The sequence below is a fragment of the Myripristis murdjan genome, chromosome 24 (assembly GCF_902150065.1).
Source record: "Myripristis murdjan chromosome 24, fMyrMur1.1, whole genome shotgun sequence".
Classification (NCBI taxonomy): Eukaryota; Metazoa; Chordata; class Actinopteri; order Holocentriformes; family Holocentridae; genus Myripristis; species Myripristis murdjan.
In genome coordinates, this window is record NC_044003.1 from 31438459 (window position 1) to 31464950 (window position 26492).

The following is a 26492-nucleotide window of genomic DNA, read 5'->3' on the forward strand; positions in this document are numbered from 1 at the left end:
CAGTGGGCCGGTTTGTCAGGCATTTCATTGGCTGCGTGAGGAGCCATGACCTGGATGACTGTGATTTTGCGGGATTGTGGGATTAGAGTTTATGCTTGTGTGTGTGGATGTATTGTAGGTGTGCGTCAGTGTGTTTGTGTGTGGACAAATTTGTACATTCGAAGTGTGGAGTGTTGTGGGGGACTAAAGCAAGGCTCCAACAGGTAGTCTGGCGAACAAAATCAACTGTTTCATAGTGAACCACTTATTGGGAAATATAATTTGTAACACTATTTTCTGTTATGCAGACCACACACTGCTCCATGTCCCCCTGAAACCCAGTGTAGCCAGCAATGTTAAAGCATTTCATCATGTGTAGCTGACATTAAAAGCAGTTCAGTGATAATAAATCTGACATTGTTTTATCCAGCTCCTTTAATTTAACAGCTCCTATCCAATTCTGTCTCGGTAACTTTTCTGCTAAGCTGGTAGCCAGAAATGTAGGTTTTCTGTTTGATTCTGATTTGTAGTTGACAAGTGACAGTGGGCTGCTCAGTCATGTTTCCTTCAGCTAAGGATCATCTCTAAAATCTCTTAAAGTCTCTTTGTCTCCCTCTGGCTAGCAAATTCCGTATCTTCTTTTAAATCTCGTCTTAAAACCCGTCTTTTTAAACGAACTTTTAAATGAACTCTTTTTGTCTTTTTTTTTTTGACATTTTTTACCTCTCCTTTAACTTTGTTTGTAACCTTGATGTTGTACCCCCTGCTCTTTTTTTGCACCTTGCATTTACTAAGTCAGTTTAATTTGTTATCCTTTATACTTGTCTTTTCATCTTTGTGTAAGCACTTTGCATCTTTGATTAGAGAAGAATTCTGAATCTAACTGTCATTTATTCTGGCTCAGATTTGTCCCTCTTCTCATGTTTCGCTCTTGGTCCGTCCTGTTGTCTCTGTTTGTGTCTCGCGTCTGTCTCAGTCCCTCAGGCTGTACGTTCTGGGGGAAGAAGCCATGGTCGCAAACCCGCAAGGTTCTGTGGCAGGTGGGCATGTTGCTAGGAGCACCGGTGGTCATCTCTCTCATAGCAGGCATCGCCATCCCGGTCATCATCGTGGGCATACCCATCTACATGGGTCGCAAGGTACAAAATGAGCAATACACCCTGATTTGTGTCACATTACTGGTTTGAATTTTGGATTCAGTTGTGTTACTGAAGACAGCTGCATTACCCAAACATCTCCCATATGGAAGCCCAGGCTGTCCAAAGCATATAGTGCACATGAATTTGAATGATTTGGAAAAATTTCAGTTTTTGGATGACCTGACCAACCTTAGTATGAAAAACAGAAACCTCCTGGAATCAACCTATCTAGATCGTTTCTGTGTCATTCACTGAGGTTTGTGCTACCAAAGAACACCTCAAATAGTTTGCCAGTGGTCTTTGGCAGGAAATAGTCAGCAAAACTCTTCCTCCCTGAGTGCTGTGGATAACGGCAGGTATCTGTGTAATTGTTTTTGGAAAAGAGCTGCTGCTTTTGGTTTGAGCTCCACAAGAAAACAACAACAACAATAATAATAATAATCATACTAATAAAAACCCAACCTGACAGCCTGGAAACTTGTGCAAAAGAGTTTCTTCATGTAGAATAGTCCAGAAACCCTAAACAGATAAAATGCACTAGGGATAAGTAAAAAATATATATATATATTTTTTTTTTTTATTTATTTTGGGCGAACTCTTCCATTAATGCATGGAATAATCTTGATTCATATGCAATCCTATGCTAAGGGAGTAAATGTAATGAATATGCTCATTTACAGTTTGGAAGTTACAAATAAAATGCCCATCATCTGATTTATATTGTCTTTCTGACTCTCTAGGTCCATGGTCGCTGTAAGAAAAACAATATCTCAGGAAGTAAGCACTACTTGACCGTGGCAAGTGGAGTGATGATGTCAGTGTTTGTGTCACCGGTCATAGCAGCTGTCTCTGTGGGTAAGGAAGAAACAGCAGCACAGGCAACACCCTCTTCTCTGCACAGCAAATATAGTGATAAGAGGGCAAAATAAGCTTTTGAAAGAGTACTGATGAAAAATAACAAAGATTACAAAGAGTCCTAAATATGCTAGATATGCTCATTAATCAGATATTTATTGCTGTTATACTAAGCTATGGTTACATCAAATGTTCCATTATGTATCCTTTGAGAACAGATCTGGTTGAAACAGTATACATTTGGAAAGAAAGGAGATACTCGGAGCCAAGACAATGATTCAGGACTGCAGACGAGACCTCAGATATGTCCACACTCCAGTGTCTGGCACGCACACCTGTACAAGCAGTCAGACACATACAAGCACAGAAAGAGACGCACAGTCCACACTTATTCAGTCATTATACGGCTAACGTTTAGAAAGCCACTGTAGGCCTGGCAGTACATAAAATACTACCTTACATTTCTGTTGTCAAAAATGGAGACAGTGGCCATAACCATGCTGCCATAAAACTACACATAAGCAATGATTTGGATTTCAAATGTCACAGTGATTATGTGGTTAGCATGCAGTACGCTTTAATTTGAGGGTGTTTTCCCACCTCAAATGAAAAGTTCAAACTTAACAACTTAGCAATCCGCCAACTCCCTCGCTGTTGCGAGAAACGAGCAGTGATTATGGAAGTCTGTAACACATAAACACTTTACCCTAAGTCTCTTGATCACTTACTTGCAGGTGTGCTCCCAGCCTATGATTATGGATAGCAATGTTGCAGCTCAGTGTATCCCTAGAGAATTCAGTTGTGAGCTCCATCCTGCGTTCGACTACTGTTGGAAAGTAAGCTGGAGTGTCAAACTGACCTCAAACCGTCAAGCTCCTATAAGGTACTTTAAGATAAGCCGCAGCCTCATTCCTAGCCGCTTTTGAGGCCAGTTTGTTAAACCCATGCTGACTTAAAGCCATTACCAAATACACTCTGCTGAAACAGAATAACTAAAAGCACATGGTCCAGGAAAGAGCTAGTGAAGATGCGGAAACAATGTATTGAACTGCTCAGATATGGATGAGCGTCCTCAAATTAATTGTGACTTTTAGTACTTCAGCTTCATGATCGTTAGAAGATTTGTGTTTATATGTGTATACGCAGACAACCACATCATTAGTCATTGACTGACCTTTCCAAGTTGTCACTGCCTCACTGAACCAGAATAATCACAGGCACTGCAGGATCCATAGAGACATACTGACAAACAGTAAGAAAGAATGTACACTGGGCTTGACCAAGAACCAAAGTTTAGAAAATCAGAATGACTATATTTTTCATAACCTCCAAACTTTTTTTTGTTTGTTTTTCTCAGTCTAAACACCTATTTAAATCATATATGCAGTCATGTCTAACAATAAAAATATTGGAGGCCTTTGGGATGAATTCCAATCAAATGGGGGGTTTTGTGTCTAACGCTCATCTGTTTAGGGCTCCATGACATGAAAATACTGTGGAGCCATTGATGATTGACAACCCTCAAAATGAAGGTGACTCTACCTCAAATACTGTACAAATACAAATTCTGTGTGCAAGCACATACGAATATGCAACCTGATATAGAACCATTGGTAAACATCCTCTCTCATCCACCTATCCTTTCAATTTCTCTCCCAAACTGATATCCCACTGGGTCAGGGTTTGGCCTGTTCTGTTGGTTTGCACTTGTGAATGATCCTTCCCTGCACTATAGGCCCGTTTCCCACACCGGAACTTCGGGGTAATTTTACGGGGTCGGGGCCGTTGTCGCAAAAGAAAGTAAGGGTCCATTTCATGGGGTCCTTAATGGTGACAGTTTGTGGGCTACTTAAAGGAATACTGTGATTTTATGATATATTATAGCCATCTAGCTGCTACTGCTGTCTACATCTGTATACAGACTCAATTACAAGTTTAATAGAAGGCTGTTTTATTCATCATAATTAATCATATAATCATTATAATCATTCATAAAGTTAGAAGTGTTTAAAAGAGCTGCAACAAGTATCAAGTCAAGCAGCAGCCACAGGAAACATGACAAACATACATTTTAGGCTACATACTGCATATGCAAGAAGCCACAATGGTCATGGAGGTTTAGAGTGAAAGAGAAAGCAGGAGTCTTGCTAATTGCTAAGGCTGACTTAGTTACACAGAGCACATGTTGCTTATACCTGAACAACCAGTCTAACTCTGCTCATTAGTTCCATGGAGGCGGTTTGTTCCCTGTAATAATGTTATTCCAAACTGAGTCCAGCCATGCAACAGACTGAAATGTGTGTGTGTTGCTAACACCAGACTCTCCAGGCGACTGCTGCCCGATGCAGCCAACATCAGCCTGGCTCGGTGTGTGTGTGGGTGTGGGTGTATTTGTGAGCTCGAAATCTTCATCACAGTAACAGTGGATTGAATGATACTGATTGATACCACTCGGTGAACCCCCGGTGCTGCATAATGGTCATTTGCACCTTTGAACAAGCAAAATATTGCATATTGTACATTGAAGCCTCATGGTCATTTTGTGATTGTATGCCCAAAATTAGCAGAGCACAGTCATCACCAAACGCTAAAACGCTCAGTACATTCACTGTTATTACAGGCACCCACACACATTTAAACATGCAGCTTTACTCATACAAGCCGGTGGAAACCTGCTCCTGTGCTGCCATATGAGCACCCACTCATGTTGATAAACCGACCAGGTCCCCATACACACACACAGACACACGCATGTACACACACACACACACACACACACAAATCCCACTTTGCTTCATTACTGCTGCCTCACACATGCTGGAGTAGTCACAGAGTAGCTCTTGTGCTTTAGACATTTTTGATGAGTCATGCCTAGGTAGCATGTCTGGCTGGGACATAAATCCTGAAAGACTTTAGGAGCTTCGCAGCTTCATGCAGCCTCGGCACTGTCAAAGTCATCACCGCACTGTGCACTGACATCAACCCCCCCACCCCTCCACCCTCCTCACATATGCACATTTGGCTGCGTTGTACCCTTTCACCCTCACCTCCCACCCCCGTGTATCCCTCCCTCTGTTCATCCCTGTCAGTCCTCTCTCTGCCCTCTTTCTTTTTCTTTTACCCTGTAAAGACTTTTCTGTTCTCATGGATGACATTGGCTTTCTTTCTAACGTTTTATCATAATTTCTCATCTTTTGTCTCTGCACCTCTCTCTCTTCGTGTCTGTCTCACCCTCTCTCCCCTGCTGCCTCATCTCCCTGCCTTGCTCTTTCTCTCCCTTCACCACACACAAACAAGTGCACACTCTCTCCCTTTCACTTGTCGCTTTCTCTGAACTGTGCAGCTGGCAGGCTCATCCTCTCGCTCTGGTTTCACCCTGTTGCTGGGTCGATCGTGTCCCAGTGTCCCAGCACCCACGGCTCTGCTAATGATGTCCCTTTGTTTGGTCTGTGCTCCGCATTGTGTTCCCAAATTCCTATCTCCATCACAGGTTGCATAATCACACAGCGCAGGGAGACTTCTTCTCATCAAGTTAGGGGCCTTGTTAAAATGGAACTGGAAGAAATGGCACTTGGGGAAATTAAACTTGACTTTGCCGCTGTGTATAGTTGTACTTTTTTGGTTAGAGGGAAAGAAAGTACAATTTTTTTTGTGCCTCATAACACAAAATGAGCGTATTACTAGGTGCTGCAAAAGTACAAAATCATTTTAATTTTATTATGATGACAAACAAAACTGGAAACGTTATTTAGTAATTTTAACAAAATAAGTTAACTTTTAATAGTATACCTGGAAAAGGGAAAAGATTTATGATATAGCAAATATTAATACTGCATATAAAACTGTATGCCTACTTTTGAATGTCAGTATAATCAGTTCCACTGACTCAGTGATTACTTAGCTAGCTGCTGATAATTCTGCTGTTCAAATATCACTTTTCTGCCTGCACTCCTCACCCACCTCAATTTCAAGACACTCCCAATCTCCTCTTTATGCATTTTCAGCCGCTCAACAACAGAGGATGGTGCCATGGGCCAGCAAGCGGACCAAATGTCGTACATTTTCCTGCCAAGTCACAAAAGCAGATGACAAAGCCATGCTATTATTCCCATGTTTTGCATCGTGATACCTTAGCTCCTCACTAGACATTTGTGTTGGATCTCTACTCTAATTAGCAACACATCTCAGTTAGGAGAACTGCGATTTTATTGTTTGAGTCAGTTACAAGTCAACGCAACGGAAGAGAAGAGGTGAAAGGGAAACAATAGATTACTGAATGCACTTTTACATTTTGTTTCTCATGACAAGCACAAATGTATTGGATAGTGTGTGTATGTGTGTGTGTGTGTGTGTATTTTTAAAAGACAAAAATCTGAACTTTCCAACACCAATAAAAAAATGTGGCAAAAGCGGTGATTTCTAAAATATTTTGACCCCATTCAATGTTTAACGCCACTAAATTCAAGATTAATTTGTCTCATATTTCATGACTTTTCCTAATTTAATGGGAACAAGTTGGTAAACATGAAATTAATGATGATGATCATGATGATGATATGTAGATTGTGATGAAGATGGTGATGGTGATTATGGTGATGATATGTTTTCAATGTCCTGGACACATTTTGTACCCACTGATGTTTCTTTGGGGTCTATTTGACCCCAGACTTTTTTTTTTTTTAGCTGTATAAAACATATAATCAACATATAAACATATAAACAGATAATCTTTTTAATCAACTAGTTAAAAAGCTATTGAGGTCAACAAGACACATGAAGCACCTGACACATAAACTTGGGTAGCATTTTTTTCATAATCATTATCTGGATGTTTAAATTATTGTGGTCAAATTGACCCCAATTGATAAAAAAAAAAAATGTTAACAAGGTAACAGGAGGGTTAAATAAAACGCTCCTGTATACTGAGTCATTGATTTCAGAAGATTAACAAACTCTCCTATTCAAGTATCATTGTAATAATAATTATTATGATCTCTTACAAAATATGGTACACAGGAAACTCCTGCCTGTCTAACCTACTACAGCACAGATGCATTTATGGTGTTCTGAGAAACTCAAATGACATGTGTTATGAACAAGTTGCTCATGCTTGTGTTTTCCTGCAGGTGTGGGCGTGCCGCTCATGCTGACTTATGTCTATGGCGTGGTCCCCATGTCACTCTGTAGGAACGGCTGGTGTCGACCGCAGAGCGAGCCTCCCGATTCACACAAGATCCAACTAGAGGATTTAGCCAGCTGTGAGTATAGACTTAAATCATCTTAGGCTAGACAGTGTGGGACAGTCTCCTGCTAGAATCATTTTTTTTGCTAACTGATATGATGGTCCAGTGTGATTGTTGCTCCTACATGTGGCCTGATCTGATGAAGTTTCAACTTCTCTTGAAGATCTTCTATTCTCTCATGTAGTCAGTGACCACTGGACGGGTCAGAACAACGCAGCGCTCAGCAACACAAGCGTCCAGGAAGTCCGAGTCAGTGTACAGGAAGGCGGCGTGCTCCCGAGTACGAGCACCACACCACCGGAGCTAGATACCTATCTGGGATTGGACAAAGCTGCAAAACATCACGGATACCCCCAGCAGGAGAGCCAATCAGACTGCGTGGTTGATGTGCCTGATAGCACACAAGCTTTTCCTTTGAGGTGAATGTTGCCTCCATCTTTTTCTGTTTCTCCCCTTTTTGTCTGATAGAATGTTGTCATTTCCTAAACGAGTACTGGCATACTTTATATAAATTGATACAAGTTACAAATTAGTTTTGAATGCATGGCTTTATGTTATGTTGCTGTGTGTCCTTTGCAGTGATGGGAGTAACGGCGTTACAAAGAAACGGCGTTACTAACGGCCACTTTTATCAGTAACGAGTAATCAAAGAAATTACTGTTTCCCCCGTTACAACGCCGTTACCGTTACTGACAATAAAATGTGCCGTTACTAGCTGTTACTTACTACTGATAATTATTATTATTTTATTATCCTATTAAAAAAAAAAATGTGCGTCTTGTGGAGAAAAAGCAGTGTGTCAATTTTCAAACCGGTGGGACTTTGCAGTTTTTTGTAACTTATCAACATGCATAAAGAATGAGCACAAATTACAAGAAGTATGTGTTCCCCAACGGCAGAGTGGATAGTATCTCCGCCTGCTGTACAGAAGACCGGGGGTTCAATTCCCCACCTGGACAAGCTGGCATCACTACTTTAAACTATAATGAATCACTTTTTCAAAGTAACGTGGCCAACACTGACAATGATAGATGAAATTAGACAGCAATGTCCACACTGCAACAGCAACGCAAAAATATGTGCATTAATAAGAGGATTTAAGAAAAGAAAAAAAGTAATCATAAAAATTACTTTCCCCAGTAATTGAATTACTCTTCTGCAGCAGTAATTGAGTAGTAATCAAAATTACTTTTTTACAGAAGTAATTAGTAATTGTAACTTATTAGTTTTGTGAGTAATTGGTCCCAACACTGGCCTTTTGTCACCACAGGGATGGAACCAATATTGAGGTGCGTGTGGAAATTGAGACCCAGCCCCGAGGGGCCCGCCACTCCAGCCTAAGTAGCTTCCTGTCCAACCGGAGCCTGTCAGTCGAATCCTTGGGACGCTCCCAGTTCCTGTCACAAGAACACCTGCGTGCCTCAGAACTTGACGAAAGAAGAGGAGAGGGAGGAGAGGAGCAGGAGGGAAGAGAGAAGCCAGGAGGAGAGGCAGGAGAGAGAGAAGGGACTTTTTACCCAGTCTTTGAAATACGCGGTGTATGAGGTCCTCCAAAACTCCAGGGTACGCCTTTGGCTGAAGATTTGTCAGGTTTTCCGGAGGCAAACAAATTCACGAGCTGACATGACACTGGCTTCCACCTGAAAATCACCGGCCAAGGCCACCTCCTGCTTCCACCACAGGCCCTCCCACCAGTTGCCTTCTAGTTCTGGCCTCTTAAGGAAGACGCGGGTTTAGAGAGAGCAGATGAAAAGAAAACAAACAAAAAAAAACAAAAACGAGAGCATATGTGCGCGAGTGTGACCGTGTGATTGTGTGCGTGCATGAGATGTTTACTTAGTGTGGGTATGCAACGACATAAGAACACTGAAGGGAGATAAATGGTAAAAGCAGACGGGAACTCACAGGATAGTAATGAATGAATTTCAAACAGAACTGACTGAGAGCATGTTAGCTGACTAGTTCAGTGGGAGTTAGCCTGTTTTTTTTTCTACCGTGTCCTTTATAAAAGAGACTACCTTACCTACCCTCTAATATGAGTATTTCATTAACCCCTCTCTTCCTCTGGCTTATACTTCTTCTAGTGACCTAACTCCACCCTCACTCCCATTAAAAAAAAAAAAAAGAAATCCCACAAGCATGATTTGTTCTATTGAGGAGGAAAATTGTAACATGCAACTGTCTTGTCACTGAAGAAAAAAAAGCTGTAACCATGCTGTGAAATGTTCAGGGGCTTCTGTGCAAACAGGGTCGGCGGCGTAGGTAGGAGAATCTGTCAAGGGGTACCTGTAGTATTTTAAAGATGCAGTGTTCACACCTGAATAGGGCGAGCTTAAACATACAAACGCATGCTGCACCGTTCAGTTATTCTCTCACGAAAGAAATTCCGAACATGGTGAAAACAAGTGTATACAGCCCAGGTATCTGAAAATTGTTCATTTGGAGACTGTAGCCGATGACCACGGGACTGAAGGTGCTCTGTGACATTGTGTCTCCGATTGGTTGAAATGAGAGGAGGGCTCGAAATTACCGTTAAACAGTATCAACCGATTTCTGATTCAAAAGTCTTCCATTTAAAAGAGAAGGGGGGCAATTTCTCAGTCAGTGTTGGAACTTTTTCGCCTTCAAGAGGTCCTTTGAAACTTGGTCGGGAGGCGTCTCTCTCTCTCTCTCTCTCTCTCTTGCTCTAGTTTGTTGAAATGCTTCCTCTAATGCAGTATTTTACTCGCATTAGTGGCAGCGGCAGTGGCAGCAGCACCACGGTGTTTTTTCTGAGGAGCCTCAACATTAACAATAGCTGCATGTTTTTGCTACTAGCTGTTTATCCAGAATAACACACACACATGTTCACGCGCAAGTTCACACATACACATTCTCTCTCTCTCTCTCACACACACACACACACACACACACACACACATGGCAGCCAGTGCAGTTGCAGTAGTGTGCTAAGAGCATTAAATATAAACTAGGGACCCTCTCAAATGATCACAGAGCACCAAAATGACAACAGCAGCATGCCACCTCAGGCTATACTGTAATAACCCCTTCTAGATGATTTATGATAAATACATGATTACACATGTACCGTTTAGCTTCCTGAGAGTGAAATAACTTGTGAGATGGACTCAGAACTTGACATGATAATCTGTGCCGGGTTGTGGAGAGAAATTCAATAAAGATTTCACCATGAAGGAGAGAAATAAAATGTCATATTTTGTATGTGTCAGAAAATGAGATCTTTTTTCCTCGGTAAAAGGTCAGTTGACACCTGTATGCAAGGTTTCCTAAGTGTTGATAATGGTATGTGCACCGGACCAAACTCTGCCCCAGATAACACAGCATATTTGTGATTTTTTTTTTTTTTTTTTTTTTGCCACCTTGGCAACTTTTGACTCATCAGGGGTGGAGTGGCTCAGGAGGTAGAGCGGTCCTCTGGTAACCGGAGGGTTCCCAGTTCGATCCCTGGCTCCTCCAGAGAGTGTCGAAGTGTCCTTGAGCAAGATACTGAACCCCTCACTGCTCCTGATGGACAGCTAGGTGCCTTGCATGGCAGCCTCTGCCATCAGTGTGTGAATATGTGTGTGAATGGGTGAATGTGAGGCAGAACATTGTAAAGCGTTTTGAGTGGTCAGTAGACTAGAAAAGCGCTATAAAAATGCAATCCATTTACCATTTTACAATACTTCTTTAAAAAGACTGAGTTGTTACTAAATGCAGTTGATTGGGAGATTGTAATAACTACTTTCAGCCAATAGAGGGCGCAAACATATAGCAGATACAGCACTTGAAAGCGTTTGTCTACTTCCACAATGATACCGTGTCTTAGATGAGTTAATTTGTTGCAAAGACACATCCAATTTAGTCAACAGGACTTGGTCGTGTACATATAGGATACATATGTGTGATCTAACAAGAAAAAACAGCGGCAGCGGCGTATGGGAGATATTTATGCCTATGTTTTAACTTGCAAAATGTATCGATCTCTCTATCTGCTTTAAAATGGTAAATTACCAAATTATTTACTCTAATTTATTTATTATCGAATCAGAAAGTGATTTTAGATTTCTGATGTAAGAGAAAGACTTGTGTAAAGTGGAATACCAACAGGTTCATGGAGTTTGGTCACATCCCATCAAAATTTTGGAATCTGTCATTAGACGTAGCTGGAGGTAAATATATTCCCTCAGGATCATTTAGCTGTTAGGTTTATCCTGGTGTATTTTAAACTGCATCAGAGCACAAACTACTTTCCAGCAGGAATGAGTATCAGTCTACTCTACACGCCATAACTTTTCTCAGTAACTCTAGTAATCCCTATGATTAATTTTAGAAGCACAGTATCCTTTAGTAAAAGTCAGTAATAACAAAAAAAAAAAAAAAAAAAAAAAAAAAAAAATCCATGAAATGGGACAGTATGTAAAATCACTGTAAATTCTCTATCATAGAGTCCAAGTCCTTGAAGTAATCTGCAGGAACTGTTCATCAGAGTTGATGCTCAAAACAAACGGGAGCACTCTCAAGGTAAGATCATCTTTATTGTCCACAGATGTGGAAATGTGCCTTCGGTTACACAAGTTGGTTAAAACACATCACAGTAAATGACAATACATACAATAATAACAACACAACATGCGGAGTACAGACAACAATAACAGACGTGGTTCCAGTGTGAATGGTCTTTACGAGTTTAGCAGAGTTAATGCATTTGGTACGGTGCAATAACTCTGTTATTGTGTTATAGCAAATGCAGTAACTTTTGACGAGGCTTTGCACACCGAGGATAGAAGGACACGCCCTTAACTTTGGAAAGGGCGCAGCGGCGGGTGCGTTCGCCCGTCAGGTTGATCGGAGGCAATTTGTGTGTGGAAGGCATCCGGATTCAGGGATACAGGGTGGGAACTTGTCCTGTAGCGGCGCGTCCTCTGCCTTTGGTTTTTTTTGCGCATCAGTCGTCGAGCGCAGCCAACTGCACCGTACCTACTTGTAGACCGCAGAGCGGAGAATCCACCTGCCGGAGAGCACACCGCACACCTCGGGATGGACGCGCTGAAATCCGCCGGGAGAGCGATCATCAAGAGCCCCGGAGTTCCGCGGCACAATTGGGGAACTTCGAAGCACGAAAGTGAGTTGAGCGTGTTGTATTCTTTAGGAATTGTCACAGTGTTGCAAAGGCAGTGAGATCAGCCTGAGAGAGAGAGAGCGAGAGAGAGAGAGAGAGAGGCGACAATAGGTGCCCCTGGCTGTTGATGCTCTAGTGTGTATGGTGGACTGTTACTGCATGGGATATAACGTGGTTTGCAGGACAGCTTTCCTCTGACATGCTGCCAGACGCAGCCCAGCCGAACTGTAAAACCGAATTATTTGTGTTGTCCATCATCGATCATACCTTTCTTCTTACCACCGCCAGAATGTTCCGGGTTCTAACGCCAATTCTACCAAAGGAAAACTATCACACATGTCAGTTAATACACTGACAGCACGGGCACACTGTAAACTATATAGGTTGCAGTATCCTCTAGGAATTTTATAGTGATATCACTGCAGATTTGAGTACTATAGGGTCACTGCAGACTCAACACTGAGGAATACATACAGCAGTAATTTTTCTGGGGCTTTCACTTGGCTGTGAATTTCCATTCTATAGATTCAAGAGTTCATAGAAAACATGACCCATCAAAAGGTAGTTCACAGTATAAAAACTGAATGTGCCATGAAATAAATGCCACAAATTTACTGTTATGAAATATAAAAGCATTTCTCAGTAGAGTAGCAAAAGCTTTATTTCTTATTTAAAGAGGCCATCAGATTTAAAGGACTTTACCAGTGACTTTGAATGTTTGGCCCATTTCAGTACAGATTATCCACAATTTAAATTGCAACAAGCCATTTTGCAAATCACATGGGGGCGCTTAAGATTTCACATAATGTATTTAAAAAAAATCCCTTCATTTTCAAATTTGACTTTTGCTTTGAAACAGCCACCTTATAATGTTCTGCCTCTATGGTTAATTTGTCACCATTCACAAACGAAAGAACTGACAATTGACTGTGGAGAGCAAACATTTCCAGGGGACTATTTTTCTGGCAGAGAAACTGTTTCACTCTGCCATCAAAACACAGCGGTGCTGCTGCTTTAAGGAAAACGAATGTTGAGGACTTTATTATGGTGATGGAATACTGATGTGAAGAAAGTTTGAAGACTGAAAGTTCATTTTCATATTGTAGTGGAATGAGTGGAAACAAATGGCTGGATAAAAGGGAGGAAAATTGATACTGGAGTTCTAAAATGCAACTGCTTGCTTCAGGAAAATATTAGCAGAAACTTGAATATATATTTTGCATTGATATTATGCTAAACATGCAAAATCATTGATGTGATCCCTCAAGAACAAAGTCCTATTGTTTATACTGCAGGCTTATCCACAGATAAATAAAATGCCTTGTAATTAATAAAACGCTACCGCTGATAGTAATAATGATATTAATAACCAAACAAGATAGATGAGAGCAGAATGTCATGCAGGGTAGCCACTGGACTACAGTGTACAGTGCAAACTACAGGAGGTTGTTCTTGCTGAGTGAGGGGGTCACAGCCATAATAACCCTTGTCACATCTTCAGTGACAGGCGGAGAGTGAGGGCTGCTTTGCTCCTGGCAGGCCGTGCTGTCTCTCTGATGTGTGAAGTGCTGTCTTCAAGACTCCCTCCCCGGGGTGACAGGGCCTATAAGCTCCTCACAGCCTTAAACGCTCATATGCAGACTGTGCAGGCAGCGGTATCAACCAAAATGAATTGTTTTACTGAGTGGGCTTTATCAGTCACACTCATTGTAAGATTCTCTCACTTGCTGCTGTTCTGTTTTGTGTTTATCACCTGCTGTAACATTATGGTACGCTTTACTATTTGTGGATCTGCTGCTCACTAAATCTCTGGGGTGTGTTGCAAAGGAGACTCCTGTTTTCTACATATATACCTTGCAACACAATAATGCTGCACTGGATTCATGTGTTTGTGTCTCATGCTGAATTCCTGGCTTGTCAATAAGCAGCCAGCCAGGCTGCTCGTCACTCAACAGACTGATAAATTTCACAGCCAGTGAAATGTGCTCAGGCTCTTTACTCTCTCTAGGAAATGCTCTACATGAATTATTGAATCTAAGTATGTGTGTGTGGGAATTAGACATGCTCTCATTGGATTAGGGTTATAACGAGCCCCCCTCTTGCCCTTGGAGACAATACTTGTATGAATATGAACACAAGATGTGAACAGTAAGTGACAAATTGCCTTGAATAGTTGGGGATGTTGGCTTTTGAGGGCTATTAGACTGAGATTTCTGACCTCAACTTTGATGCTAAGTTTGATGGATGAGAATTGTTCTAATTTTCATCATTACTGCCTATTCATCCACAATGGTGATTTTGTGATGACAAAAGGCTGACAAACTGTTTTATTTCTGAAATGCACTGTCTGAGTCACATGGCTGACAGGGGCCTCTGCATCATGCTTTTATTCTATTATTGTTAGCATCACAGAAAAGAAAAGGGAGTTAAAAAAAAAATGACACTATTCAAGTGGAATCCAGCTGGATTTTGGGTGCCTTATGACAGGAGCATTTTGTATCTGAGAGCCACCAGAGGAATCAGGCTGGAAAAAATGTGAACACAGCAGTCACAAACAGTACAGCGAGACAGAGTGACTGCTAATGTCCAGAAGCTACTTAGCAGGCAATTTGGATAGAGGACAGCATCTCTGTGCCAGCATGTGGCGATGCGTCAAAGCTGGCTGTCGAAATGCAAACAAGGCAACATTGCAGCTGCTTGCCAAACATTCACACAAATTAGGTATGATTAAAGTTAGAAAAAAATGATGGGTTGTTTATTGCCTATCAGTTCACTGTGTGAAAATGCTTGCTGCAGGGATGAAATTGTACCTGAGTTCAACCCAAATACAGAGTTTGTCTGCCCCAAACTGAAAAGTTAGGAAAAGGTAGGTGAGGTAGCTGCTAAGATTAATTCACATTTGTCACATTTGGTATATAACCATAGTTCAGTACTTCATATAGTTAAAGGACCATACCAGTGGTTTTCAATGTTCTGCCCGTTTATTACCACTTTTCACGTTGCAACAAATCATTCTTCAAATCACGCAGGGGTACTAAAGACTTCACAACAAATAATCAAAATAGAATAGAATAGAATAGAATGTCTTTATTGTCACTGTACAATGTACAACGAAATTAAAAGTGCGATCCCTAATGGTAATCATTCATTCAACATTAAAAAAGAAAAAAAATTGTAAAAAAGGACAAACAAACAAAACACATAATAAATAGAATCCCCCCATCTTTACATAACAATTGGTTGAAACGCCCACCCTAATGTGGATGACTCTATTACGGTGATGGAATACTGGTGTGAAGAAAGTTGGAAAGTTTATTTGCATATCGTAGTGGAATGAATGGAAACCAGTGGCTGGGTGAAAGGGGGGGGGCATGTTATTGGATTTCTAAAATATGACTGCTTTCTTTGGGAAAAGATTAGCAGAATGTGAACATGAACGTGACACGAGGCTACACATGCTACATCACAGGTGTGGTCCTTTTAATTTGTGGACAAACATATATAGACTGCTCTTTTCCAAGTAGAACTTTGGAGAGACATGCATGGGCAATGGCACTGTTGACAAATGAAAACACAAGTGAAACAGACACTTAGCCAACTACATTTAATCTTTGCACCAGTCAGCAAAGTGCAGTGATGCTGTTGACAGTGATGACTTGAATGTGGAAGGTATCCAACTGACCTTGCTTAATAGAGCTGGCTGAGCCATCCAAGCAGTTGACATATGAACATATTACTCAGATGGAATAATGATAATAGACTTAAAGCTGCACATCTTATTGAATTATTCAAAACGGTGCTTCGGCCATTGGCTCTGTAATCTTTTAGTCACACTTGCTCACCTTTGCAGTGCTCGACCTGAGTGATTGACTACCCAGAAATCAAAACATGTTCAATATGCAGAAGCTGCACATCTTTCTCAGCTGTCAGGAGAACAAGATGAATTGGAAACATATATCTGTGTTGCATCTCTCACCAGGCCTCTCAGGGTTACAGATATTTCCCAGATGAGTGCAGAGAGAAGGTCTATTTACCTTCCTAACATGTGTCGGGTCCTATCTACCTAGATATGCTTTGGCCCCAAGTTACTCTTTACATCTAGCTGTAAAAAGAGTTCAATATAAAGGATAATACCATTTCCATAAAATGTGTATACTTCATGTGTCTGTCAACATTTTCCCAAAGCAAGCAGTCATATTTTAAAACTCCAATATAATTTTTCCTACATTTTATCCAGCCATTGGTTTCCATTCATTCCACTATGATATGAAAATGAACTTTCAGCGACTTCAAATTTTCTTCACAGCAGTATTCCATCACCATAATAAAGTTGTCCACATTAGTTTTCCTAAAAACAACAGCTTTCAGGAAACATTTGCAGGAAATGATTGCTTTATACAGCCAATATAGCCACAAAAGCAGAATATTTTAAGGTGGCTGTTTCAACCAAAACCTCAAATTTGAAAATCAAGGGATTTTGATGATATGTTGAAATCTTTGGTAACCCAGCATGATTTGTTGCAATGTAAAATGTTGGTAAATTGTATTAAATGAGCTAAACATTCAAAATCACTGGTATGGTCCTTTAAGGAGAGATGTTTTTTTCTCCTGTACAAATAGGCAAAATGTCATTTTGAATGTTGTAGGTATGGCTTTGGATTGTGCTTCTCTCTGCCATCTTATTAAGGAAATACCAGGAAAAGTGAGATTTATGGCTGTACAGCAGACACTGTGGTCTTCTGCTGCCTGGGCTCTCTGTTAAGCCACGTTGAAAGTCACACCTTTCACTTATTCAGAAAACAAGCCTACAATATATGTCTTTATGCAAGAGCAGAATAAGGATGTGACTCCCAATAAGCCTATTGTTTCCATACATCTTACAGAGGACATACTGTATAAAGCCAGGTTTCAGCTATTTAGCCAAGAGAGAAAAAAATGCATGTGCAGCACTTTCCCAATTGCCCCTTATGGTCGCCTGTCGTCATCTGTTGAGGTCATGGCTACTGGCAGGACCGAAGAAGACACAGCATGTGCCTAGAGTGCAAGCCGTCCCTTTGGATCATGTCACATGGAAGCGGTGACAGTCTTTCTATGTTTCAAAGGTCATGGTCATATGCCCTTGGCACAAGGACATCCACCTAAGTCTCCTTCAGACATCCACTGAACAGTGTATGGACAGTGCAGTCTGTCTGTGTAGATTCATCTCAGTCGTTCTGCTAGAAGTCTATACGCTGGCTTTTTGGGTTAAGGATGTTTGGCAGTGTATCCGTACGCCACAACAGAAGAAGCTGTGTGGATTACCTGTGTTTTCAACCCAAAATGTCTGTTGTCTCTGGAAAGGATTCTGGATACATTTACAGTCTTCACCACAGCTCAAAACTGCGTGACTTTGGGGCAAAACTGAATCTGGACCAGTGAGACTGTGTCCTTGAGTATTTTCTGTAATCTTGTAGTGCTGCAGTAATGTAATTTCCCTGCCTCAGTTCTGATGCGCAGTCGTGTGATCATCATATCAAAGCGAAGCCGTACAAATGATTCAACTTCATTACCTTTTGCACAGTGTTTGAACACACATTTCAAGCATGCCTTATTTTATATCCAAATGCTTTCGTGCCTTCAGGGAAATGCCAGAATATGTGTTGTGGCTCCATAGCTCTGGTTTGCAACATGGCAAAAGGCTTGATCTGAAATTAGTGGACTCAGCAGCCATTAGATGCGTTTGGTTGGAAACTCTGGCAGTGACTATAGCCTGTGGCTCTATTAAACCTGACGGGCTTGACTGAATGGCACGTAGGAGGCAGTGGTGTCAGTTGGTAATGTCAATTATCCCTCAATGGCTCGTTAAGACACAGGAGCCGCGAGTCAGGGAGACGCCAGGGAGAGAGAAGAAGAGCAAAAGCAGTGGGGGGAATGGAGAGAAGATGCAGGATAATGATGAAGGGAATGTCAAAGAGGTGGATCGAGGCGGGGATAAGGGTGTATTTTTAAATTGCCGGGTATTCCACGCTTTGAATGTGGTGAATAAGAGGGTGACTTGAGCAGCGGGGACTGAGATGTCATTTGGATTTACGTTAGAATGCAGAATTAAAGTGCCATCAGTGCAGCTGTGTGTGGAACACTGTGAATGTAGGAAGTGTTAGATCATTTAGCAGAGGCTGAATGTGAGCTAAAGCGATCCTTGCAAGTAAGGGAAATTGGTGTAACACAGCAACACCCGTGCAACGCCGTGGTCCACTCGCTGTGGAATATTGAATACCATAGAGAATCATGGAATGGAATGTCTGCCATATTGTTTGAAGAGTAAGTGGAAAAAACTGCAAATGCTTTAGGGTATTGGGTGGTGCCAAAGCAGCATTGCTGTCAGCAGTCATGCTCCCAATTATAAAGAATAGGTTAAAATCTTATAAAAAGCCTGCAGCTGTAGTATCTCTCTCTCTCTAACACACACACTTGTACACACATGTCCACACACACACACCCAGGCAAGCAAAATTCAGTTCAATCACCCCAAGTATTGATTGTCACACATGCTCACACACAGAGCTGGGAGTGAGAAAGGGGAAGAAAAATGGATAAATGTAGGAACTAGTTGAACAAAGACAATATTCAAAAGCACAGATAGTATTCCATAAGGATAGGGGTGCGCTGATATGCTTTATAGGCCAGTGCCAATATCCGATAATCTTCCCAGCCATTACGGCTGATATTGATACCATGAACACATTTTGTAAGAACTGTAATTTAAACACTCATGCAAAACAATATAAGCTTTTCAGAACTAAAGGGAACTCTTTTTTTAAACTCCATTACTAATTTTACATTTGCATTAAGTGACACACTTCCAGAAAAAAAGTTCCAATTTTAATGTTGACAGTAAAAATAATATTGGACTCTGATACCAATATTGTTTATTTTTTTATTTTATTTTTTTTAAGCTGATATTGGCTCATAGCGATATTAGTGCAGATACTCTGCCAAAAAATGGTCCATTAAGAATGATTGGTGTTGTTTCTGTGCCTTAAACTATGAGTAGATGTTAAATTATTGAGTAACAGTAGCTACGTACCATATTGTTAGTATTTATAACTGAATCTGATCTGATTTATATTTTGCACAATGCTACTACTCCATAATTATTGTAGTGTTGGTGCACATAAGCTATAGTCTGACCTACATACAGACCTACATTATTTTTTATAAGTGATAAATAAATTGTTTGTGGAAGCCTCATAAAATATTAAAGAATGGTAAACTGTTGCCACAGGCAGTACACTCATGATAAATGATTGGTTAAAAATCTGAGTTAAACACTTGCACTGGTCATTGCTACCTCTAATATGAGGCTGCAACTAATAACAGTCTGTCAACTTTTGTAAAGGTTAGTACATTTACTGCTGTTCAGACCAGAGCACTATACAACTAAAGAGCAAGGAGGGAGGTTGGAAACATCACAGCCTATCGATTCAACCTATAGGGTTGAATCGACATCAACATCATTCAAGAATCTACAAATAGTCTACAGATTCTTGAAGAATCTACAAATAGCCCAGTTGATCTCGATTCAACCCTACGTGGAAACCAGGACCTGGATGACTGAGAACCTACAGAGACATCCTAACAGCCTCATAAGCTACACTAGATTTAATTCACATTAAATATTAGTATTGACAGCTGTCATCTTTACTGTTAGTAATGCACTAACATTGTTGCCCTGGCCCAAAAGCATACTACATACTAGGGTTGCATAATATGGACAACATTTCATGTGATGTATAATATGACTATGGGTTCTCACTTATTTGAAAGAGTCACAACAGTGAAATGTATGTATGAATGAATGAATGAATGAATTAATGCCTTTATTGTCATTGCATGTTCACATAGAACGAAATTGCTGTCGCTCATAAAAGAAAACACACACTCACTTACCCACACTTTAAAACAAGATAAGCTAAAATATGATAAATATGATAAATGAGGATGCTGTAAAAAGGACAGGATAAAGAGCATATGTACTTATTGTACATCAGTCTGTGGTAGTACAATTTAAAACTATTGTTGTGGTGGTGGGGGAGGGAGGAGTATTTGGGGGTGAGAGTTCAGACTGTGTATGGCTGCAGGGTAAAAACTGTTTGTCAGGGGAACTCCTGTAGGGGGACAGAGGCGTCCAGTAATTTGGCGGTGTTGACCACCCTCTGGAGAGCGTCCCCAGAACAGTTCCTGTAGCAGGCTGTGATGCAGTATGTCAAGATGCTCTCCACTGAGCAGTGGCAGAAAGACATTTTGCAGAGAGGTTGGTGCTCCTCAGCGTCCTGAGGAACTATAGTCTCTGCTGGGCCTTTTTCACCAGGGCAGCGGAGTTTACAGTCCACATGGTGTCATTGTTGAAGTGGGTTCCTAGGAATTTAAAACTGGGGACCCTCTCCACCTCCTCCTTTCCTGTTCTGAGTGGTGGGTGCTTGCAGTCTGAAATCAATGAGGAGCTCCTTTTTTTTTTTTTTTTTTTTGATGTTTAGCAACAGATTGTTCACTGCACACCATTCTATTAATTTGCAGACCTTGTCTTTGTAAGGTGACTCATCGCTGTTCGGAATGAGTCCCACCATTCTTCCACACATAGCATAACAATACCAAATGACCCTAGATGATACTGATATAGTCCATATCATTGCATTTTGAGATATTAATATCTCAAGTGTTCATATCTAGATAATGATATGATAATGATGCATTATTCACCCCTGCTTCATACTCATTATAACTAACTCATTCTAAGTTTTGAGTATGTAGTGTGTTCACACTGTAAAATACTGTATACGCACGAATGTCGACTTACATCCTCAATTTGCATTTTCAAATACTTGAATATTTTGCTTCAGAGCTGCTGTGGGGTTTATTTTTTCACTTTGGAAAAGGTCCCTCTGGCTGCCCCAGTCCAACACCAACCCACTGGAAAGCGTGTGCTACACTTAAATAGAACAGAACCTTAATGAATGTCATTAGTAACACCTATGTTCACCTGCTACTTCATGGCAGAATGGCTGCTGTGAGGAGTCTCTTGCCAAGAGGAGGCCCACAGTTTGATTCTTTGAAAGCCCCTGGTCTCAAGCTTTTCCACTGGAGGATGACAAGTTATGGTTTTGTCTTGTTCTCAAATTCTAACTGGCTGCAGTTCAGACGCTCTGGAGCATTCATAGATTATGGAAGAGAGAGGCTTGAGAGACTGTGTTACTATTAACATTACAGTAGTAGTGCTTGGAGAAATGTACAAATGATGTGCCAGCAATAGTGTTCATCACCTCAGAGACTCACGTTATTACTGATGATATAGCCTACACCTTTATAATGATAAATAATTTCTATAGTGATTATTATGTTGTGCGTTAAAGTAAACTCTATCATATTTAAATATTTGGTTTCACTGAGCGATCATCCTGTTACTGCACTTTAATGGTCACCAGGGTGCAGGTGGCACCTCGGCTCTCCACTGAAATCAAAAGTGCTCTCTGAGCCGAGCTTCGGTATATCAAAAGATCGTTTAATTGAAGAGACTTCCTACCTACACTCTGCATAATTCATGCTCACATGAATCATCAGCCTCACAAATTGCAGAGTGACGGTGGGGCAGATAAGATGATGAAACGCCTCTAATACGTTTCCATGGAACAGTCATTTGAGAGAAGTACCTGCCCAGCGGATTCCTCGGAGAAAACTTATTGGAGATATCATTGGTTGGCTGTCAACATTGAGAGGTATCGCTTGTGTGGAACTGATGAATTGACGCCATTTAAATTCATAGCCTCCAGAGCCCTTGAATTCATGATCCAACAGTCATGATAACATACCAACTTATGTTTCAAGAGTTTTCATTTTTTCCCACAATCAGCGTTCAGCAACCTTCTTTTTTTGACATTAATCTCAAGGGATTTGCCGTGAATAACTTCAGAGTACGCTCTGTATTTTGTTCATCAAAAACTACTTTGGACTTGATAATAGTGGGCATTTGGCCTTAGATAATTGCAGTCATTCCCCTTTAGTTCACAGGGCATTTTGCAAAATGACTCGGCACACATAGGCTTCCCATACAGTTACATACAGTTATAAGAATAATAGCAGAGAGGATTTTCAACTTTGGTCCGAACAGAATCACACACACACACACACACACACACACACACACACACATACACACACACACACACACACACACTCCTCTTCCCATTAGTCTGATTAGTTGGATTACTGTCAGAAGCATAGCTATCCCTGTGACAGCTCTGCACAGACTTTCTTTTTGTCTGCTTTTAGCCTAACTCTTTTCTTCTTTTTTCTCTTACTCACAGCAGTCTGGAGCCTCTTTATGTACATTTTTCAGTGACATTCTCTTTTGGCAAAAATGTCTTCACCAAGAGGATTTTGTGTATTCCACTGAAACTTAGTCTAGTTTACCACCAGTACTGAAGCCATTCACATCATGTTCTTTATTTATTGAATTCGCTCAGTGCTCTAGTGGTGTCCTTTTAATTTCCATTTTAATGTCGTGTCAAAGTTTGATTCACCGCATCGGGTGCTTCAGTGAAGCAAAAATAAACACAAGTCTGGCTGGTTTGTTTTCCATCCTGTTTCCCTGCTTTGGGTTTCAGAAATGGAATCTCTGTTTGCTTTGCCTCAGTCAAGAGGAGATTATAATCTGATGATTTAGTGTGTGTTCACTGCACTGGAGTGTTGCCTCCGTTGGTTGGCCTGGTGAGATATCAACTCATGTATGCACCAAATAATTGGACTTGTTTACTGTCTCAGTGCAATATCCCTGTGTATGTATGGTGTATATAGTTTTTTTTTTTTTGAAATATAGTCTCAGTTTCTTATTTTTGCTATTATCGTTGTCATATTTTGTAGGATTAATGCAAATATCTAGACTTGATGAACATACTGCACATACTCTTGTCACAACTTAATACATAATGCATATACAACAATTAGAACAACTGCAACTGACTCAATTTCCCCTTGGGGATCAATAATGTATTTGTGATTTGTGATTTCTCTCTATAAATTTTCCTCTTCCCTCACTCGTCTTTTATGTTCTAATCCTGCTGTTTGCTGCGGGTATTTTGAAATCAAATATTTCTACATTCTCCTCCTGTCACAGGTCTGAGCTTAAAACCTAATCAAAGCTTAGCGGGGGCTCATCTGTCTTTTTGACTGTGACTATCATTTCTGTATTAATGTCTTGAAATCCCAGCTGTGCCGAGGGGAGAAGATATTTTCCTTTATTCTTCCCGTGTACGATGAAGAACAGAGGATGTCTGAGTTGAGGCCGTATTAACAGTCGGAGTCCTGTCTGGCTCGAGTCAAAACAAAAACAAGTTGGGGCGGGGGGAAACAGAATTTGGATTTGTGAAGGATCCATTGCAAATGTGTATGTGCTACTGCTAATGTTACAGGGAGTTTACTTCATTCCAAATACCTTCCAGTCTGTTTTTGCTTTGTGTGGAATGTTAATACCACCCTCACTAGTCACTTTATTGTCCCCATATTAATGTTTCGGTAAATATTTTCTGAGTTTTGGCCAGCAGACATGCAGACAAAAGACATGCATAACATGGAAAAGTGAAATACGCAGTCATTGATTTAAATTTTCCCTGCAATAATAAACTTCAACAATAGGCTTTGACTTTGTGGTAATTTAAGCTTGACATTATCCTTCAAAATCTTAATTTCAACTCAATATTCCGATATTGAATCCACCTTTTTTTTTTTTTTTAAATGCTGATATTTTTTTCCTCACATGCCATGTTGTACCAGGCAGCAAGTGTATTTTCTGCAGTGTTGCACCCGTCAAATATTGATTTTAAAGCCTCAGCCGTATGTTATTAAAAACTGCTGCACATCATATTCCACACTATGTTTTACTCTCTATTGATTGTCTTTGTGAGGCCTTTGAGACTTGTGTTATGGCATGTGTACAGTTTATTCTCACCAGAGGGGGGAGGCTGGTCCACAGTGTTTGATTATGTTGTTGTAAAGGTTTATATTTATGTAACTCGTTTTTTCTAGGCTTGCTAACACTGTTGGCCAGTTTAACAAGTAGATGTCACGCGGTGCACACATGCACACATCCGGCAGCACACTGCATTTGTGAAGATATGCCAGGTCCCCGTGCCCAGTTTTCACCAACTGTAAATCATTTCTTCCACACAATGTGCACAGGTTTGTGACTGTACCTTAAATGGGACATGAGATATGCCGTTTCAGATTTTAGCCATGTGCAAGTGTTTTAGCAGCCGACTATCCTAACATATGGCACATCAGGACTGTATTTCGTGAGAGGCCATTAGAGCTGCCCTTCTACCTCTGGTGCAGGTTTTGCTTCTTCTTACGTATGCTGATAAGTACACAGAATGCAGTGGTGTGATGTGAATTTGTTTGGCGGTTAAACCTCCAGATATACTAACATTTTTTTTATCAACTAGGGTCAACTTGACCCCAGTAATTTAAACCTCCAGAAAATGATTATAATCAAAATTGTCTCAAGTTTATGTGTCAGGTACTTTATGTGTCTCGGGAGGGAAGTTTTTTGAAGATTATAAATGGCGTGCTATAATTTCCTCAATGTCATGCAAAATAACTAAAGCAAATTTCTTATATCTTCTATACTGCTAAAGCAGCTTGGCGTCAGACTGGCCCCAATTGAACGCCTGTGGGTATCGAACGTGTACATGACCTTTACCCAGCTGTTCTTAAATTAGGGAAAGTTAAACACAAGGCAAAAAACAATGTTATTCACATATTTAGAAACACTGAATGGGTTCAAACTGACCCCAAAGATAATACAAAGGTTAGAAACTGAATTAACACTTTAAGAAAACGTCTGCTGCACTGCCCTCTATGGGTTGAAATGTTTCTTGCCACACCCGATCACTGATGTAGCTCTAGATTTTGGCCTTTGACAAAAATGACCTGCCGCCACATCACTAACTGGATGCGGCCATCGATGCAACATGCCTAAAAGTTTCAAAGCCTGGAGAGCAGTGCTGGAACTTTCTGCCTCGTGTGGTTTGGTCTTGAGTTCCTCTTCAGACGCCTTTATGTGAAAGCCACACCCACTGCCACGCCAGCGCTTTGCCAGCAGGCGTTTTTCACCGCAGCCATTTTGACATGAAATAGCAGGTTTATGAAGGTTAATGGTTAATGAAGGTTGTGTTCCATTTAGCTCTGTTAGATCTAAATGGAACAGGTCCTGCTCTTGCTCATGCTGGCTCACTGGAAAAACTAATTGAAGACTAATTAATGTCATTAGTAATACCAGCTATTCTCCTATTTCAAGTCAAAATGGCTGCTGTGAAAAATGTCTATTAAAATGAAAAGTTAATCAGTCCCAGCTTGCCCCGACTGACCTTTCCACAACTTCAAACAAATCCATTCATAACAGTCGTATTTTTTGCCATAAGAACAGACAGAATTGACTAAGAACAAACAAACAAAATATATATATATATATATATATATATATATATATATGTCATCCAACTCCTCTGAATGAGGTAATAATATCTGAGAGGACATTCTTCAGGTGTAGCAGAGATGCATTCCCAGGACTGAAAAAAGCTGCACATGTAACCACGTTTGCTGTCAGTGCATCAGCTGATGATGCTGCAGCAGCTCAGTCCTGCTTCACTCAGAGAGATAACACCGCCATGTCAAAACTGTGCACATATCTCAAAATGAACACCGCAGGAATCCACAATCACCCAGTCTGAACTCAGTGTTCTCCCAGGCTGTGGTTCAGGTGCACTTTGTACTCTGGGAAACTGTCATGATAGAGCATTTTCTTCCAGAATGAGCCGTCCACCACTGGACACCTAGCAGCACAAAATAATGGACAGCATAAGATTAAAAACAAATCTTTGCACAAAGGATTTCAAACAACTTAAATCCGTGTTTGACTAAATGTTTGCACGGTTAAAAACTCAATTTCATACACTTTTGGACATAAAAACTGTATTAAAGCTATTGTAGAGGAAAAAAAGAAAAACTTCTGAAAAAAATCTAAATTTTCAAAGATTAAAGTCGTAATTTTTATGATGAAAAAACTTGGGTATTCTGAGATCAAAGTGGTAAAATTATGAGAAAAAGCTCACTAATTTATTAGGA

The 26492-nt window shown here is 40.6% G+C and overlaps 2 protein-coding genes across 3 annotated transcripts in view; both read left to right on the forward strand.

Moving 5' to 3' along the window:
• The window catches only part of LOC115355795 (E3 ubiquitin-protein ligase RNF19A), a 33534-nt gene extending 23124 nt beyond the window's left edge, over positions 1-10410 (forward strand). Inside the window, exons 6-10 of one of the 2 annotated variants that reach the window (XM_030046679.1) lie at positions 956-1118; positions 1859-1973; positions 7100-7231; positions 7380-7635; positions 8487-10410. In XM_030046679.1, the coding sequence (XP_029902539.1) occupies positions 956-1118; positions 1859-1973; positions 7100-7231; positions 7380-7635; positions 8487-8760 (940 nt within the window). In that variant the 3' untranslated portion in view covers positions 8761-10410. The remainder of the gene's footprint in view (positions 1-955; positions 1119-1858; positions 1974-7099; positions 7232-7379; positions 7636-8486) is intronic. The other variant, XM_030046680.1, reaches the window with a different exon arrangement.
• Positions 10411-12249: 1839 nt separating this feature from the next.
• Positions 12250-26492, forward strand: part of LOC115355797 (low density lipoprotein receptor adapter protein 1) — a 56358-nt gene continuing 42115 nt past the window's right edge. Inside the window, exon 1 of the mRNA XM_030046686.1 lies at positions 12250-12341. Within this exon, the coding sequence (XP_029902546.1) occupies positions 12257-12341 (85 nt within the window). The 5' untranslated portion in view covers positions 12250-12256. The remainder of the gene's footprint in view (positions 12342-26492) is intronic.